Raw genomic sequence first — 19,733 nt, forward strand, 5'->3', positions numbered from 1 at the left:
GGGCTGAGTAAAGAAAACAACGGGGATGAGAGCCAAGCGGCTCTTGGAGAAGGGGAAGTCCTCCCGCTGCGTTTGCCCTGTGCGCGCTGCGGCCGCGTCCCCGGGAAGAGGGTTCGGGTGGGCTGAGCCGGGTGGTCCCGCAGCTCCGCCTGGACGGAGCGGCTCTGACTGACAGCGGCCTGGGAGCCAGGCTGCGGGGCACGGCCTGACGGAGGGGGTGGCAGAAGCACCATCTCGAATGAAAGGGGAGGAAAGTGAGAGCCAGGGTTTGAGCAGCCTCGGGAACAGGATGGAGGGGATCTCCAGACCAAGTGGGTCCACAAGAGCTGTACCAGGCAGGCCTGCTCCCCAAGCTACGTGCTGCTTCTCTGCTGCCAGCCCTGCCTGGCAGGGTGACTCTGGCCCACAGGTGCCCGCGGTGATTCCTCTCCCCAGGAGAAGCCCCGTGCCCTGCGCTCCTCACCCTGTGTGTGCAGCTCGTGTGGCCTTGCTGCCCACAGGGGCCTGTGGGACAGGAGCTGCTTGTCTTTCCACATAAAGACCCCATTGTTTTCAGGCAAGGCATAAAGAGGAGGAATGAGTCTGATTACACAAAGGACTAAACGCTCCTTTGCAGCATTAGGAAATGGAGTTGCAAAAGGACAAACAAACCCCAGTTCCTAAGCTGCTTCACAGCATGAGCTTTATTCCCAGCAGCTCCCCGAGGTCTCCTCAGGACTCGGTTAGTGCCACCAAGAGCTCAGTCTGTGGCTCAGCTTGTGCCTGGGGCTGTCACAGCCGGGACATGCCTCTGGGGATCCTGAACGAGCTTCGCAGTCAGCAAGCAGGAGAAAGGAGAAGGAATTCAGGAAGGTGGTCTCGATGACAAGCCTGCTGTCTGCCCTGCTAGACCACCATGAGTGTTCTAGGTAGTGCTTGCAATGGGACAAAGGCTCCAGAGTGTGTGCAGTTAGTCCTGATGATGTGAAATCTGCAAAGTTATGCTTTTATTTAAAAAAACCCATTAAGAACAGCAGAAGTCAACCAGATAGGAAGATGCACGCCAAGTGGAAGATTATGACCCAGGGCAGGGTGGGACTGAACCCTTCCTGGGGTACCACCTTTCTCTGGGGCTGCTACACAGTCCTGATGGTGAGTGCAGATCAGGCACCTGAAGGTCTGCGGCATGTAGAGGTGTGTGCATGCTGTCCCACTGCAGAGGCTGTCCTGAGACAGGTGGCACTGAGCTGTGCTGGGTAAAATCTCTGCCCTTTCTGATGATGGAGGCTGGATATGGGGGCCTGTGGGACAGGAGCTGCTTGTCTTTCCACATAAAGACCCCATTGTTTTCAGGCAAGGCATAAAGAGGAGGAATGAGTCTGATTACACAAAGGACTAAACGCCCCTTTGCAGCATTAGGAAATGGAGTTGCAAAAGGACAAACAAACCCCAGTTCCTAAGCTGCTTCACAGCATGAGCTTTATTCCCAGCAGCTCCCCGAGGTCTCCTCAGGACTCGGTTAGTGCCACCAAGAGCTCAGTCTGTGGCTCAGCTTGTGCCTGGGGCTGTCACAGCCGGGACATGCCTCTGGGGATCCTGAACGAGCTTCGCAGTCAGCAAGCAGGAGAAAGGAGAAGGAATTCAGGAAGGTGGTCTCGATGACAAGCCTGCTGTCTGCCCTGCTAGACCACCATGAGTGTTCTAGGTAGTGCTTGCAATGGGACAAAGGCTCCAGAGTGTGTGCAGTTAGTCCTGATGATGTGAAATCTGCAAAGTTATGCTTTTATTTAAAAAAACCCATTAAGAACAGCAGAAGTCAACCAGATAGGAAGATGCACGCCAAGTGGAAGATTATGACCCAGGGCAGGGTGGGACTGAACCCTTCCTGGGGTACCACCTTTCTCTGGGGCTGCTACACAGTCCTGATGGTGAGTGCAGATCAGGCACCTGAAGGTCTGCGGCATGTAGAGGTGTGTGCATGCTGTCCCACTGCAGAGGCTGTCCTGAGACAGGTGGCACTGAGCTGTGCTGGGTAAAATCTCTGCCCTTTCTGATGATGGAGGCTGGATATGGTGGAGGGCAGGAGAGTCCTGCCTGAAACACAGCAGCACAGTCTGTGTGTCCTTTCACTGCCAAGTTACTTTTCCTGAGCTCTTGTACCACTTTGCAGGGTGCAGTGGCTCAGAGAAGCCACAGAGCAGATCCATGTCACTCTGGGCTGGCAAGTCCTGGGGACTGGACATGAACTGCTACTGCTGATGTAAGGACAGGCTGTTGCAGTGATGGAGCATTGCTCCCATGGCTGAGGCCTGCTGTGCAGGAGGCTAGAAATGGTGTCTTGTGAATGCACAGGTGCAAGAGGGAATTTCTCCAGACACAACCAACAGTTGAGTTTGATGAGGTGTTAATTAGACCATTCATGCAGACTGAGCTGTTGCAGAGCAGACCACGTTAGCTACCTACTGTGTCTGTGGGTACAGGAGTCCCAGAACTGCTCAGAATTTGCTTGGGGAAAAAAAAAAAGATGAGATTCTAAGGAGTTAACATAGATTTTAACAGCAGCTCAGGAATCGAACACAAAAGTCAATGCATGACTGAATCCCACATTAGGTGTTGGAAGAGAAGAAACACAAATGAAAGCTGTTAGGAAGGAGATGCTAGTGTGTGTTAAAGCTCAGAACATTTGATACAAAACAGGCTGGCACATCTGGGCAGGTGTGGCTAAGGGCTCTCATTACCTGTTGTTCCTCAGCTGGTATAGACTAGTTCTTGCCACTGGACACTCACAAGCACTGAGGTGTTAGTCCACCATGGCAGGAGCTGCAGGAGCATAAGGGCTGGCAGACACTTCTGTCCACACTAGGCAGGCTATTGTTGAGGCTCTGTGGCTGCTTTAGGACCTAAGGCTGCTGAAGTCACCAGAGAAGTGAAATTTTTCCTTGTCTGGAGCTACAGCCTTTCCTTATGTCCTCATCCTACAGCTCTTAGAGCCACCAGACGTCCTGCCTCCTTGACCTTCTGTCTGCCCTCTTTCCAGCTCCTTGGCCCCTTCTTGCTGCTGCTGTCACCAGTGCACATGCACTTCTGGCCAGGCAGCAGCAGGCGAGGAAGCTCCCACATGTCAATCCTCACCTCACAAGGCTCAGGAGTTTCTCATCCTTCATGATTTTACTGCCTCCTACTCCTGGTTTGTAGTTCCCATGAAGAGTTAACCATCCATCTGGGTCACTTTAGCTCCTTTTGGTGGTGATGTCATTCTACAGTGCCCTGAAGGGAGCCCATAAAGGTGAGGAAGCATGTTTGCCAGTGGTGATGATGCCCTTCCTCACTGCCAGCTGTGGACATGGTAGGGTCAGGAGGGGGCATGAAGATGATGTCTCAATTATCTGTGGGCAGCCCAGTTAAGGGGTCAGGTTAAAACCTGTCCCAGTCCTAAGCCCTGCTCCCTGCATCCTCAAATCAACCCAAGCCCAGGTTCCCCTGTAGGTGCTTATCTGGTAGAGGTGTTAGCTTATAGCTCCTCAAGTGGCACAGGCTGCACACAGCCAACAAAACCAGAGGCCACAGCAAAATCAAGGTGCAAAAAATGGAAGGATCTTTGGTAGTATTTTTAAGAAGACTGTCCATGCCTTGTATCTGTGCTGTTAGGAGGGAAAAGAGGGGCTGTGGCTGGCTGAGCAGGTCCAGACACATCAGTCAATCCAGGCATTGCTTTTTATTTTTTACTTGTTGTGGAGAGGTAGCCAAAGACAGTGTTTGGACAGAGGTTGTTTGTTTACTTTCAAGTAGGGAAGAAAAACAAGGAGAACATGGATTAAGAAGTACCTGGCAGAGGGAAGGACTATGGGTGGGTTTCAGGGAGAAGGGTAGTTATTTGTCCTGCCTCTTGCTGACAAGAACTTCTGCCCTGTTTGACAGAGGGGACTTGTAAGCACTGTATTTTTAGAAGCTCTGTTTTGGCTGTTTGACTTCCTTCAAAAAGTACATCCTTGCTGTACTTGGTCCAAGGCTCTTCAGAGATGCTGTAGAGGTGGGTGTGTCTCAGTCAGCAGAGCCAGAAGCTTCACCCTTATGTGATTACCACAAGGCTGGTGGCACAGGCTGTGCCAGGACACTGAATAGCTCCAGAGCAAGAAATCTGTGCAAAAAATCAAGCCACAAGACGAGCAACGTTAAACTAATGATACAAAAGGAGGAAGAGGTCACTGCAACATAAACTCAGGTTCTGGGATCATCAAACTTAGGAGTGAATCCATTCATAAATACATTGAAATGAGGTGTGAAGAATGTGATGAAGCATTTTGTGGTTAGTTATATAGCAGGGTCAAGCATCTGAGATTTAAGCAAAGGATTTAGCTATTGCTCTTTCTGGAGAAAAGGGTTAAGATTGTTGTTGTTGCTGAAACTTGATCTGGATGGCTGGAATGCCAAAACCGTGGACACCTGTATAGAAAGAAAAAAATGGGTAAGAGGAGACATAGATGAGATTGTGTCGCTGTGTAAGGACACAGTGTACCTTCATCCTGATTGCTATCTACAATCTTAGTCATTTCATCTCAGAAAAGATGTAGTAGAACCTGGAGGGTTACAGGGAGAGGAGCCGAGGAGGTATGTGGTGTCTTTATGTGAGAAGAGATTAAATAGGCTATGTCTGTTCAGCTCAGAAGACAGAGAGCTCAGAGGGAATATTATTGAGCCTGTGAGTGGGGTGGTTTTTTTCCGCAATGTGGAAAGTAGTTTGGAAGGAAGCTTTGGAAAGAAGGAGGAAGCTTTTTCACGTGATATGCAATGGTATTGTAGAATTCATTGTCACAGGGTATTGTGGACCTGGTATTGCCAGAGGTGTGTGTGCAGAAAGTGACCAGACACATCAGTGGGGGAGGGGGAAAGACATCAGTGTTAATACAACATCATGGTCCAAATGCAACCTTCTGAGTCCCTGGAGTGCAGATTCCCAATGCTGTGTGGGGCAGTCGGGGACATAAAGCCCTCTCTTTTTGCAAAAAGGCTTGTGCAGCCTTACTGTAGGTCAGATTGGTGGAAGAAGGGTGATGCTGAGCAGAGAGAGAATGCAATGTAGCAGCAGATTGGTATGTAGTCCTCACCAGGCTAAGCTCCCTGGAGTAAAATCCCTGTCTGAAATCTGGCACTACAGGTTGAAGTCTTTGCAGCAGGTGGCATGAATTGGGTCTAGTACCTGTCTCTGCTGCTGCAAGTATTTGATGGTGCTTCGGGAACCTGAAGAAATTAGTAAGTGAAGCCTGTGCCTTAGTCCCCCTCACCAACCTATTTGAACACAAGATAAATCTGTTTCTTCCCATCACTGTTGGCTCGAAGGGCACAGATCTACCACCCAGCTCTAGGGATCCACCACAGGCAGGCTGGTGTTGCTGCTACATTTGGGGCTTGGGGGAGGTCACTTTCCTTTTGTAGTACTCCAGGGAGTAACAGGTAAAATAACCCATGTTTGTGAAGTCCAGCACCCAGGAGTCAGACAATGCTAAATGACCTGGGAGCCCGTGTGAGAGTAACTTGCAGCTGCATTCTTTGTGACAGGATCACTATTTTTTTATTTAAAGGATGACAGTCTGCAATTACCTGCATGGGAAAGAGCTTTCCAAATGCAAGTAGCACTTTAATGTATCAGGAATAAGCCTAGGAAGCTCCAGTGGCTGGAAGCTGAAGCCAGACACATTCAGATGAAAAATAACATACTTGGAGACTAATTAACCATAGGAGCAATTCGCTTAAGGTTGCAGTAGGTGCTCCATGACTGGCAAGTACTGAATCAGGACAGGAGAATTATTTCAGAGATATGCCCACACTCAAATGGAAATTATGGTCCTGGGAGATGTGGCTATGGGTGATGCTCAGGGAAAGGTCAGATTGGAGCCATGGTTTCACAATATAGAGTTGTGGTGCCAATGCCATCTTGTGATGTTGCAGCCCTCCTGCTCCTCTCTGCCACAGCTCATTCCCAACCTGTGAGGTGCTGTCCCATGTTATGCCAGTATTACCATTCCTTGGACAGAGCTGTGAACTGTTTGGATGACTGATCAGTATTAAATTACATTTTTCTCAGAGCTTATTTAAAAGCAAGTTGAAGCCCCAATTCTAGCTCAAATGGGCCCCACAGGTAGTAATGCTGGCATGGGCTAGTGGCACACAGGCAGCTGCAAGGGTAAGGAGATGGATATATCCAAGCTCAGTGACTTTGCCTAATCCTCAGTATCACAAACTGCCTGAGGCTCCTTTTCCTTCACAGGTCTCTGATGTGTTCAGTTTTCCCACCTAGAGATGCTGCCCCAGCAGATTTGGAGGATTTTTACATTTGCCCAGGTTTCTGGTGAGTGGAAGTCCTGCCAGGGGTCCCACATGGGCATGCCCTGGGGCTGACACCCACCTGAATTACAGGACATCACCACAGTAGTTGCCCACGTTGCCTGTACAGCACAGGCTCAGCTTGTCCCACTGCTCCTGGGGGAGGACTTGATGTGCATGCACTGTGCTGCTGGTCGGTGCTCACAGAGAAAAGCCAGTGTGGAGGGAAATGGCAGATTTACTGCCCCAGCCCATCTGTGCAGCACATGTGCAGGGATCTGAGCCCTCACGGAAGCGCCTGGTTTGCTCAGCCTGTGCTGTGCTGCACACGTGGACATCAGGCAGTCCAGGAAATCCCAGATAAAAATGTGCCAGTGCTGTTCATATGGACTGTATGGATCTTTGCTGGTCTCAAAATCGGTGGTTTGAGCAGCACAGGTGCTACAGGAAGAAAGAGATTTGTAACATCTGTATTCCTAAACTGAGGATATTGGGATACCTGTGCATCACTGCACCCCACCTGCCCTGGGCTTTCATCTGTTGCTCATGCAGTACCACTTGTTGGCTGTTGAGCTGCCATAGGTTCCCTTTGGAGGCTACAGACCATTGCTCAAATCATCTGGCATGCTCCAGGCACAACTCCACCCTGAATTTCACCAGGAACTTTTCAACTTTACCCTGTGAAAATCTCAATTAAAAAAAAAAACAAAACCAACACCACACCCCCCCCCCCAAAAAAAAAAAAAAACCAACCCCCCCCCCCCCCCCCCCCCCCCCCCCCCCCCCCCCCCCCCCCCCCCCCCCCCCCCCCCCCCCCCCCCCCCCCCCCCCCCCCCCCCCCCCCCCCCCCCCCCCCCCCCCCCCCCCCCCCCCCCCCCCCCCCAAAAAAAAAAAAAAACACAGAATGCAAAATTTGAGCTAGATATGCATCTTTTATGGTAAAATTTGAAAATGGCCAGAACTAACCAATTTATTTCACTCTTCTGGAGACAGAAGATGAACACTAGGCAAGTCAAGGACTTCTCTTCCTGCATTTGGTCTGTACTGCACTACCTGAATGATGCCAGTGTTGTGAAACAACATTTTCTCAGGAGCTTTTTAACAAGAGACCAGTTAGTTTCCTGAAGACATGGGAGGTGGGACAGATGCGTGTCCTGCTTCTGCTGCTCCAGGGATGCTGGAGGTTATACCAAGGGTTTGCTTTGCTTTTCAGTCCCTGTTCAAAGACCATTGTAGCAGGTATGTTTGCAGCAGGGCTGTAGACACTGTGGAAGAGGTGAGGAAAAGTGGAGGGTTTCTTCCTACACGTCCAGTCTGCTCACAGTTTTGGACTGTTAGTGAAGAGTGCCAAGCTGAGCCTGAGACATGATTTAGTAAAGTACAGGATGGTTTATTTTGCAGCCAGGTTAGAAAGCAAGCTGGTCTAATCTTCAAACCAAATTGCAATATATCGATCTTTAAACCCAATATATATTGTGTTCATAATTTCAGTTTAGATTTCGTTAATGTACTCTTGTACGCTTCATGCACTATCTTGTAGGCAGCATTGAGCCAAGTTTTTTGATCCATTTGGCATAATTCTGCAGACTTTGTTTTGTAGAGTATTTGCAAAACTCCCTTTTCACCAGGTGACCCATGTGAGTTGTGGGGAGCTCACAGCTCCCCCCTCGGCTGCACCATGGCTGGTCCAGCTGGTCTCCTCACCCTGCACAGCTGGGGAGGAACCATCCCCAAACCACTGCCCTGGTTCTTCCCTCCGGACCTGACCCTTAGGAGAGGTATAAAAGCATTTCTGAAAGGCAAGCCTGGGAACTGAAGCTCACAGCACTGCTAGGCAGCAGAATCAGGGAAGCATCCTTGATAGGAGGTTTTACAGCCTGTTATTGTTTTTCCATTTCTAATTGTATCTCTTCCCTCCCTGTCTGCAGGGATTTATTACTGCCGCCTTTGCCAGTGTCTTCTTATGCTTCACAGGGTCCAGCTGCCCTTTTGTCCCAGTCTATAATTTACCATCGTCATTAATTTAAAGTCAGAATGATTGTTTCTGAGCTATATTTAGCCTGAAGTTTGCTGCTCTTGTTTCAGACCTGATTAGAGGCTCATGTGCCGGAAAGCTTGCTGTTCTTTCCTGCCATGACAACTGGTCTGATTAAAGGTCTCATCTCTCCTCACAAACCTTCCCTTTCCTTCCCCACCCTCAGGTGTGGGGCTGTCCTGGGGAAGCTGGGGTTGCAGGACCCAGTGCCACTTATCCCCATGTCCTGGAGAAGGCAGGAGAGCTGCGTGATTCCTGTTGTGTTCCCAGGATCCCTGTGCCTCAAAGAGCAGCCTGGGACAAATACAGCATCAGTTTCTTTCTCATCACATTCACTTGCTGAAGCCAGTGTCTCCTGTCATGTGTATTCATTATCTCTTCCAAAATGGATCACCCACACAGCACGTGTTACTCTATGGAGCAGCAAAGCAGGCCTGTCCTGTTGGTGTGAGCCTGTCTGTGTTTCCATCTCTCTGCTCCTAAGCTTAAGAGTGACTGCCTGGGCTTCCTCCTGGGAGTCACAGTTTTCAGGGTGCAGTTTGGATTGCTGGAGGGATTGCAGGGAGGCAAGGAGGGACTGTCTGGGATGGCAGCAAGCCTGTGCCAGAGGCTGCTGCTGCAGATCACATGCAGGACTAGGAATCGCTTTGGGTTTAGCCACAGCAGCATAAGCAGACATACCTGGATAGCCTTAAGTCTGAGTCAAATAGGAGCTGTCTGGAGGAGGTGTGTTGTCCACACACCTGTTGGGTGACTTTGTTGGGTCACAAGCTGTAAGGAGACTGACAGATACATGTAACTCTTTATAACCTTGTGCATGGAAATGGTATGGATTGGAATAGGAATTGGACAGACTAAAAGTGCACCCAGGTTGGAATGCCACCAGTTTGCTAATAGCCAGGAAAGGCATCAAAAAAAGGGAAGCATGCAGCACTAACTTGTGCAGCCTTTCCTCCCATTCTCCAGTGTTCAGGGGCTTCCTGAGGTGGCATCTTTGCATTTAATAGCTTAGCTGTTTTTTTCTTCCATTGTCTTTCATTTTCCCACTCCTTGTTTGAGCTCAGTGAAGGAGTCCCTCAGCTTAAATACATATTGGGTGAAGAAGTGTCTCCTTTTAAGATGAGCTTTTAGAAGTTTTTCTTTAATTGCTGTTGAGGGTTGTTGCAGTCATATAGTAAGTATAATTTATTCTCTCTGTTTAAGGATGCAACAGTTTTATTAGAAAGGGTCTGTGGGTGTAGTGACCACCTTTACTATCCTGTGATATAGGATGGGCATTGATTGTTTTAGAACTCCTGTGACAACATTGGACTCACACGGTTTTTTCCTCTGTTTCCTAAAGGTTCATGAAAGTGGCTGGCAGCACAGTGGATGCTGTTACCTGGCAACAGTAGGTATTCACCATTTCTTCTACTTTCCAACACTAACTGTAGTGATCAGACTGCTCTGGGAGCGGAGCTGATGTGCTGTCTGGGTGTCAAAGGAGCAGACATGTGACAGCCATCTCCTCTGCCCTCCTGCTGCATTTAACAGGTGAAAGAGCTTCTGTCCCTCCCTCTGGAGCCTCTCGAACAAACACAGGAGAGGATGTATTAACCTTTACCACTGCAGCTGAGACAGAGGCTAAAAATACCAGTGCCTGCATGCCTGGCCTGCCTGCTTGCTGGAAACAAAGCCTGTGCTGGATGGCTGAGTCCCCTGAGGCAGCTGGGGGGACAGGCAGCTCCAGCAGTGGCCAGGATGGGGACAGATAAGCAAAAGCCATGGGTGACAGATGGATGGGACTAGCTGAAAGCCCTTTTCCTTCCACCTCCATCATTGTCTCCCTGCAACCACTGGCCCAGAGGAGGGAAAAGCAGCTTAGCCCAGTGCTAAAAGCATGATGCCCCGTTCCCAGCTCGATTTTGTGAGGATGTCTGTATAGACGTGCTGCTGTCCTGCACTGCAGATGAGGCCTCAGAAGCAGATGTTGATGGAAAGGAGGTTAACATCCAAGATCCAGGCTTATGTGGGGCTGCTGAAGAAATGCTGGTACCTGTTTTTCCCTGGTTCCTGCACAGGAAGGTGTGTTGATGTCCAGAAGAAGCAAAGCAAGCTCTGAGCTGTAGCGCTGAGTGTGACAAGCACTAAGCAGAGGGAAAGGTTTTCTTATTTGGTGGAAAATCCATAAACATTTTTTCTCCTCTTATTTCCAACTGCCCCAGTTTGCACACTAGGATTCCCAGCAGGCTGTAACCCTCTGCAGCGGGAGTACAAATGCCAGTGCAAGGGTGCTGCAGTGTGGGCACAGCATAAGAGTGACCACCAGAATTGATAGAAAATCAGTTTGTGGGGCAGGCAGGACACTCTCCCACCACAGAAAGGACAAATTTCAAAGACAGACATTCACTGGAGCTTAAACTATTGAGACCCCCCTGTTCCCAGGAAAAAGTGGGTTTGCTCTGATGCTGGATTAAACTTCCCATGCAAATCACTGGCCTTGAGCACAGGAGCCAGGGTCTCAAGTCCAATGTGGGCTTGTGTGTGCTGCCCACAGAGCTTGTTCCTCTGACTGGTCCTCAGCAGTGACACTTGGTGGGGTGCTCAGGTTGCTTTGCTGCAGTGTAGCAGCTTGATTTGTAAAGCCCATCTCTTGTAAATCCCACCTGAACACCTGTTCTTAAAAAGAGCTTGGTGGGTTTTAAGACATGAGGGTTTCTTGCATGTGTGCCCAGGATCTCTGTGTTGGTGTATTAACGTGGGAGATTCCTGTGGAAGCATCTCAGAGTGGTTTATAGTCCCAGCATCCAGCAAGTCCTGTTCCTTAGGGAGCTTAGCTGGCCTTGCCATGCTGCAGTGTTGCTGGCTTAGGTGTTTGGCTCCTGGGGCTATCCTGCCAGGCAGCAGCAGCTTGGTGTGATGGGGGCAGTGGGGTAGCAGAGCATTTGGAGCAGGATTTTTGTTACTTACAGGCTCATGCTGTGCAATGATGATCTATGTCTCAGCTGGGAGTTTTCTTTTCATGATTACATGATGTGCTGATCGCATTTACTTGATCCAGGAACTCACTTTCTGCAACAGGGCTTGATCACTGGCCCAAGCCCTCAGTGGAGCTGAGGGAACAAACTTCCAGGCTTCAGAGGTGGGGTTTCATCCTGGTGTGCAGGGAACCTGCCCACAATGGCTGCTTTGACTTCTTACAGGGTCACTGCAAAGTGCTTGGCAGCTCTGGTGTGGAGCAGCCACGCTGCAGCAGCAGCAGCCTGGGAGCAGGAGGGCTGGGGCAGCTCCCCACCAGGGTGGGCAGAGCTGGGATGTTGCTTGCAGACCCATTTCCACTGAGCTACTTCTCCCCCAGCCTTGGTTTGAAGCTCTGGAGATTGCACCCGTATGCGTTTGTGAGGACTGGCAATGGCCACAGCTCTGAGCTGGGCTTCTGTACTGTTTATGAATAAATGTCAAAACAGTGTCTCATCCCTCTGCTCCAAACAGCAAAACAAAACAAAACAAGTCCCTTTGTATCCAAGAAGAAAATTATTAGCAGGAAACTAAACTGCTGTCTAACTTAAAGTATGAACATTTCTGTTCCAAACCCTAACTTTCTCCTGGGATACCAGTTATAAATTTGTCAAATCTGTAATTCCTTTGAAAAGGCTGTGCTTGATCCAGATAGGGAATTTAAAAGGGAAATCATTGCAAGGATCCCTATTCTCTGTGTGAAAACACAATATATTTGAAATACAGCTGACAGAAAAGTGACACTGGGTGGAAATAAGCAACCCTGCCAGGCTTTCTGAGCATGGTTTCACTTACATATGTAACTCAGCATGTGTGCCTCCCTCTTCAGAAGTAATGTGTTGCTGGAAAAGGATGTGTGAATGGCTTCGAAATGCTCAGGGAATTTCCACTACAGGAGGGTGTGGCAGGTGGGACTGACAGTGGCTCCAGGAGTTTTGGCATTTCCCTGATAATTTAGTTTGTTGGTTGTGTTTGGTTATGAGTAAATTCTCCGTTTCTTGCAGACCCCCTCAGTCTTTGGATGAGGGTTTCCACTGCTCAGGAAGCTCCACGCAGCCATCTCTTGGCTCAGCACTGGCATCTTCACACATGGTGAAGACTCATCGCCCACTTAAACCTGCAGCTGTGCCCAGTGCTGTCCTCAGGCATGCTCTCTCAGGCTGTATGGCTGCTTGTGTTGTGCAAAACTCCAAGTTTTGCATATTTAATGAACAAAACCTTATGCAATACTGCCTTTGAAGCACAAATCCCTATTAATTACAGGGAGAGTAAATGTTAGCATCTTCAAAGCCAGTAGACATCTGTCCTTTTGGCTTGTTGGAGAATACCCTGTTTATCTTGCAAGATGGAAAGTCACCTGCCCTATGTGGCAAACCAGAGATGCCAGGAGCACAGACATGTGGAAGATGCTGCTCAAAAACCTTTTGTTGGGCTGGGTTTGGGTGACAGCTCTTCTGGCTTAGACATGTTGAGTGTGCAGGCAGAGTTGCTCATGAGGCAAGAGCTGGAGAGCAGAGTTCCCAAAGGTGCCAAGGCAGAGTTGCCCAGTGTGCACATTCATCCCCAGCCCCAGTGTACATACCAAGGAAATACATTTGGGCTTAAATGAACCAGCTGTGAGTGCTCAGAGCATGGTTTCTTCTGAGGTTGTGCCTGGAGGAAGGGACTGCATGAGGGAATCACTGGCTCATCTCCACCTGTAAATAAACCTGGCCAGGACATAGCTTTGCCCACTGGCTTGCCATCCTCCGCACTGTCTGATGGAGGCCACAGTCCCTGGCAGCACAGTGGCCCTGGCTATCAGCATGGTTCCAGGCAATGCCAGGGCATGGCCAAGGAGATGGCATGGGCCAAAGACCTCTCCCACTGGCAGGATGGACAGAGGCACCTCATCTGGGAGCAGAGAATAGCACGGGTGTGAGTTGTGCCTTAAGGACCAGAGTGCAGCCCCCAGTCATTCTTCTATATCAGTGCATTTATTAATTGAGTGGAGGTGGGTAGTGCCTCTCCCCTGGGCCTGCAAGTCTCTACCTGGGTTGCATCCTGCTTCTCCTCTCCAGGAGAGCAGTGAGGCTGGCTGTGTCCTGTGCTGCAGGTGGGGCTCTGCCCTCTCCTCAGGAGATGCTCAAGGATGGGGGCTGCCTCTGCTGGCAGAGGTGTCTCAGTTTCACAGCTGTGGCTGCAGCAGGGTGTCAGGCTGCTGGTGGGGATCTGCCTGCTCTGTGTGCCCTAATTCCTAGCAGACTCTCCCCGTAGGAGCAGGCAACAAAGTAGATCCGGAAATTCCTGAGCTTTGGGAAGTGGGCTTTAATGTAATTAACTGCAACAGAAGAAGAGGTCAGATAATAGGGGCAAAAGTTTCTCTTTAAAATTAAAGGGGAGGTAAATGAAACCAGCTGCCCAGGAGCCAGTGCACTGCCTTCATTAAATATGGGATGATGCTCATGGCCCCATGCAGCAGATTGTGGATCTTTTCAGAAAACCATTTTAAAGGCAGCACAAGTGCTAGAGGTGACAGGATAGAGATGTGTAGTCCCAGGTTTGCCAAGGTGCCTGGCACTGCCCTTCTCCAGGAGTGTGCAGCCTGGCCTGGCACCCTGCCCAAGGGCAAGGGCATTTCTTGCTGGCTCAGCCCTGCCTCATTCGACCCTTTGGCAGCAGCTTTTGTGTGTTCCTAGTTCTTCTCTTTGTGCCTGGCGTCTCATGCTGCAGTTCCAGTGAGGGGTGGGGGGCCAGGAATTGGGGTGGTATGTTTCTTTGTGCTGGCACAAATTCCTGCCTAGCCCTCTGCAGAGTCCTCCCTCTGTGCCACCTCTGGTTTGGCCACATCTGGAGTGATGCGGTCACACTTCCCTTTGTGAAGCACACTGATCCCATCCCAAGTTCCTATGGCATATTCAAATGGGGTTTTTAGAAATGGGATAATGCAAATGGAAGGGGGAGAATTGGCTGCAGCCAGTATAATAGGGCACCCAAAGTTGCTGTACATGGCCTTTCCTCTGAGACTCATCTAGGATTTAGTTACTAGATCCCTGTTTTCCTTGGCTGGCTTTTCTCAAGTTCCCATAGATTGTCTGTCTGCAGAGATAGTGGCATCAAACTGGGAAACACGATGAGTCAGCTCTGCATGCAGCAGCCCGTATCTATTCTCTACTGTATTAGGAGAAATGGCAGGAGTCTGTGCCCTGAAATCTAGGCTCTGGGGCCAGCTGTGGTGCTACATCATACTCAGAGCACACTGGAAGATCTGTCAGCCTGTATTGGAGCAAATAACTTGTCCATGAGCTACATGTCCTCTGCCTCTTCGGAGCCATGGCTGCTAGAGACCCCTGCCCACACTAGTGAGGGTCTGTCTGTTCATGTCCTTTGGCACTCGGACCTCACCAGCACAGAGAGAGGAGGAGGATGTGGATGCACAGCCCTTTGGGTTGGCTCGGCTGCCTGTGCACCAGGCTGCTGCCTGGGGAGGTACTTGTCAGCACTGGAGCTCTCTGCAGCTGCTGCTGGCTTTTTCAGAGGTTGGAGAGTTGTGACTGTTCAGGATTATTTTTTTTTTGGTTGAAGTTAAGTGCACTGAGTCATTGTAAATATCAGCAAAGCTGCAGCTTTTGCTCCTGGGAATAATCCACGCCTAATGAGCACTTCTCCTGTTTTAAATGCCTGTCAGTTGTTTGCATTTTGCTGATTTCTGTGCTGCCTTTGCTGGCAGCAAAGTTCTCAAAAGGCAGTGCCCAAATCTCAGTGGCAAAGCCTACACCTAGAAACAGCTCATCCTTTCCCAAGTAGCCTGGTGCCAGTGAAGACTTCAGTGCCTCTCTCTTCCTCGCAAGCCTTGTGCAGCTGCTGCCATTTCCCCCCTTTCCCATTTTGGGGAAGTTGAAACTACCTGTTGGTGTTTGAGAACTTTGCAGGCAGATCTGCTAAAGATCCTTGCCCATCTTACAAAAGCTGGTAGTTGTCTTCATGCTCTGCTTAAATACCCAGCCAGAGTGCTCTCCTCCTCACTTTCCCAGGGCATGTGCTACTAACAAGATTTCCTGATACTGAAGCAGGTTTAGTTTTTATTTTCATCCCTCTGCCAGCCCCCACTTCCCTGGGTTGTTAATCAAGGTGTCAAAAAAATGGTGGCACCATTCCTGGCATTTCTCTTCTGTGCAGGTTCTCAGTCCTGCTCAGGACAGTGGCACATGCCCAGGCTACCTCCACTGTGCGGTCCCTGGGAGGGTAGAGCCTCCTCTGGGGATGCTCCTGGAGAGATGTTGCTCTCACGTGGCAGCGGAGCTGTAGGTCAGAGCACACTTTGTGCTTGGATGAGGCAATGAGGAGATGCAAGCCTGCCTTTGCTTTCTGTGGTTTTTTTTCTGGGACTGTATTGGCTTACACAGACGAGCTGAACCCTGCAGAAAACTTGCTGAGCTGGAGGGGCTACAAGCAGACTGAGGTCTCCCTAACTCCATCTTTTCCCATTTAATAGAACTTTATTTTTATGGCCTTTCAGACAGTTTTCAGCACAGGTGAAAAACAGGGGTTTTTAGTCCACAGCAGTCTGAAAAAATAATTCCTGTTCAGTTCTTAAGTGCTGTGCTAAAATCCAAACATCTGCCATCCCCAGAGTCCCTTGCTTGGTAATTTAGTCTTAAAAAGTAATCTCTGTAAACCCCACCACTGCCTGCTGTTTACAGATCTGCTCTCCTCCTGGCAGCCAGTGGTTCAATAGTATGTAAGTGACTGGAATGATTTTGAACACTTCCCAAGTCTGCTCTTGGAGATAATCTCTTCCCTTAGCACCTTCCAGTCAATACAGACATACAGAAATGCCTCTTTCCTCCTTCCTTGTGTTACACAAGGTTGGAGTGAAGCTGGGCACGATCCCATACTGCACTGGGGACACGGCAGGGACTAGGCATCTGGGGCAGGATTGGCACAAGAAATTTGCCTCATTTAATGGATTTCTGTTCTGGGCCAGTTAGTCCTGGTGTTGTTCCACTTTCACCACAGCCCCATGCATCCAAGCATCTTTACCCTGTTACCTGGACAGTGACTTGGAGCAGTGAGATGCAAAAATCATCTCTGAGCCCTCGTGCATGTTGCACATGTGCTGGTTGCTCTGACTGAAGTGGAGTTAACCTGGCAGCATCCTTTGGGAATGCTCCCACATTCCAGCAGCCAAGTGTATCAGCCACTATGATCACTACAGCTACTCACTGATGTGGATGAGATGTATGTTATGAGAATACCATTAGCAGGATGTCCTGGAGCAATTCTGGTTCTTGGACCAGAAAAAGATCTGTACAGTTCCCCCTGCAGATCAGCCATTGATAGAGAGTGTCCCACAGACCAGGCAGAGTGATATGGTTGTCCCACGATTGAGAGTGTGACCAGGCTTCCCTGTCCCCTCCTGGGTGTTTACTGCAGCCATTTCCAGTGGGCTCAAAGGGTCTTTGCTTCTTGGGACCCTTCTCTCTGGTGTCTGCATAGTGGTCTCCTGTGGCTGAGGGGCCCTTTGTTTCAGCCATTAGATGTGCATCTTCCATTTTGACATCACATACGAGCAACCTTTCCAGTAGCAATGATACTGGGCCCAGAGCTGACTGGCGTACCTGCTTTTGGAAACAGGGTGTCCCTAAGACAGGGAATGGGTGCAGCTGGTGTGAGCCGTGTGAGTGGAAGATCTCACAAGATCTCCCTGGTGGTGGAGCCCAGGTGCTGCTATCACAGGCACTGTGTTGGAGGGTTTCTTTCCATGGTGTCTCCATTAGATCGGTACAGAGGCTGCTGCAAGGCTTTTGCAGGTGGTGTTTTTGCTCCCAGCGTTTCACCAGGAGTAGTTAAGCAAGAGCAAACTTCTCCTGATTTCTGCAGGGCAGGATGCTCAGCATTAAGGGTGCCTCCACCTCACGCCCTGTTTTGGAGACTGAAATCATCTGCCATGCACCAGCACAGCCAGAGGGCCAGGGCAGGGTGCCAGCAGGGACTCTCCTGGAGCAGAGGAGTTTTCTTGGCATAGGGCAGCAGTGGGATGGGAGGACGTGGCTCAGGGTAGACCTACTCCCAGCTGTCTGATCCTTGTCTTATTTTCCTTCTAGTTACTACATTGATGGCCGAGTGGCCAAAGTGACGGACTTCCTGAAAACACGCCTGTTAGACACCCTGTCTGACCAGATCAGGAAAATCCAGAAAGTGCGTGAGTGCGGAGGGTCTGCGGCGGGGGCAGCGCGCCCGGGGGGCCCGCCTGGGCACAGCTCCTGCCCGGGGCTCTGTCCCCAGCACCGACGCGCTCCCAGGGGAGCCGGCGTGGGCCGGGGATGGAGAGCAGCTGCAGGGGCTGGCTGTGCTCCCAGCCCAGATGCAGCCAGCCCCTGCCCAGGGGATGGCAGGAAGGCCCGGGCGGGATGTGCAGCGGGTTGGGAGGGAAGCAGCTGCAGCACAATGTGGGCTGTGCCAGTGGGAGGGATGCAGGCTGGATGCACTGGACAGGGGCAGGCACTGCCGTGCAAAGCCTTTCTAAACCAGCCAACCTTCTCCAGTCTCCCATCCATCCATTCTTGAAACTTGCTCCCAAGGACAGGGAGAGGAGGGAGGAGAAGAGGCAGCAACCAGGAGAAAGCAGCACTGTGCCTGCTCAGGGGAGATCTCCTGCTGCAGTATCTTGCCACACTCACTCACAGTGCCTAAAAATGTTACTTGCAAAGTTGTGACAGTTGCATTTCCAGTGTGATTTTCACTAGCATGAATAACTTGGTTTTTTCCCCCCAGTGATGTTTTGACTGTGTTACAAAACCCAGCTGTTGCTGGTGTGCTGTGTCAGAGCCCAGTGCTCTGCCTGGCCAGCACAGCCAGCAGCAGGCCCTCACCAGTGAGGGGACCTGGATTGCATCTCTAGCAAACGGGTAGGGGATGGGGGCTTCCCAGGGTCCCCCCACATTGGCTGACATGGGGGCCAGGGCTGTGACCAGCCCATTCAACTGTCAGTTTGACAGCAAATAAGGAACACCTAGTAAGTGGGAAAGGCTTTAGGGACTAGAGGAGATGTCCGTCTGTCTTGTCTAGGTTTTTATACCATCCCAGTCACCACAATGTCTTATTGTTGTAATTCCTGCAGGGAGAAATCGTAGGATGAGTAAACAACTCAGAGGCCCTGGGAAAGGGGATGCGAGGGTCGGCTCAGCAAAACTGGAGGAGAGGAGCTGCTTGCTGAGTCTTCCACTGCAAGCTGGGAATCATCCGTGTATGTGGATGATGCTCCTGCTATGGGGAGGCATTACAGGATGACTAGTGGGATCAGCATGGGGGCAAACGAGGGGCACCAGCCAGCCCTGCTCCTGCAGGGGAGACACAACCCCACCAAAAGTGGACAGCGGGATGGCTGAGGAAGGCATTTGCTCTCCCAGCCATGGGCCGGTGTGTGGTGACATCTCCAGCAGGATGTGACACCAACCCTAAGGGGCTCCTGGACCCCATTCATCCCCAGACTAGCAGCAGTGAGGAGCTGCCCTGGGTAGAAGCTAGGAGAACCCTTGCACCCACGAGGCAGGATTTGGTCTGTGCAGGGCAGAGCTGGGGAAGAGCTCTCCTGGGAATGCCAGTGTGGCTGAGCAACAGCACAGTGCTGGGTGCTAATAGCCTCCAGCTTGGCTTTGAGTCCGTGCATCCTGCCGGGGCTGATTAGAGCAGCTGGGCTTGTCCACTTCCCTGTTTTATTGCTTCCTCCCCGAATGGGGAAGGTGGCGGGCTTAGATAATTACAGGCAGGATGCCAACACCTCTGGGGCTTCAGTGAGGGATGTCGACTCTCACAGGCTGTGAGTGGGAGGCAGCCCAGAGCTGGCGTATTTAACATCTTTGAGGGATCCCAGTCCATCCAGCACATTCCAGCACTTCTCACTAATGGGGCAGGATCCATCAGGCTGCGTGGAGTGTTCCTCGGGCCGCTGAGTTTGCAGACATCTGGTCGTGGGAGCTCATCACCCGGCTTGGAGAAGTGGGATTGCAGGAGAAAGGACAGGGCGTTGTGCAGTGTCAGAGGTTGCTCATGCTGGGAGAGGACAGCTCTGGCCATCTGAGCCCTCCCATCCCGCCTGGCATCTCATGGGTGTCTGTGCTGCTGGCTGGAGCCTTATAAGTCAGGCCAGCAGGCTTGGACCTGCACATCCTGCCTGTGCCAGGTACTCCTTGGATGATGAAGCAGCCCCTCCCCAGCCATGGGGTTGGTTCTGCCCTCACCCAGGGGCACCCACTGCTTTCTTCTCAGGTGCTCAGCCATCCCTCCATATGGCTCCAGTACATGTCCCAGGGCTCCCAGGCTGCTGAGCTATTGCAGGTCAAGTGCTCCCTGTGGCTGGCAGGCAGAGTGCATGGGGATGTGGAGAGCTGAGGTGACACAGCAGAGCAGCTCCCAGGGT

General features: G+C 50.8%; 1 protein-coding gene across 1 annotated transcript in view; it reads left to right on the plus strand.

The window, feature by feature from the left end:
• Nucleotides 1–19,733, plus strand: part of HPSE2 (heparanase 2 (inactive)) — a 119,764-nt gene that overhangs the window by 83,993 nt on the left and 16,038 nt on the right. The window contains exons 7-8 of the mRNA XM_010000136.1: nt 9,678–9,725; nt 17,419–17,512. Of these exons, the coding sequence (XP_009998438.1) occupies nt 9,678–9,725; nt 17,419–17,512 (142 nt within the window). The remainder of the gene's footprint in view (nt 1–9,677; nt 9,726–17,418; nt 17,513–19,733) is intronic.

The sequence above is a fragment of the Chaetura pelagica genome, unplaced genomic scaffold (assembly GCF_000747805.2).
Source record: "Chaetura pelagica isolate M959 unplaced genomic scaffold, ChaPel_1.0 scaffold436, whole genome shotgun sequence".
Taxonomy (NCBI): domain Eukaryota; kingdom Metazoa; phylum Chordata; class Aves; order Apodiformes; family Apodidae; genus Chaetura; species Chaetura pelagica.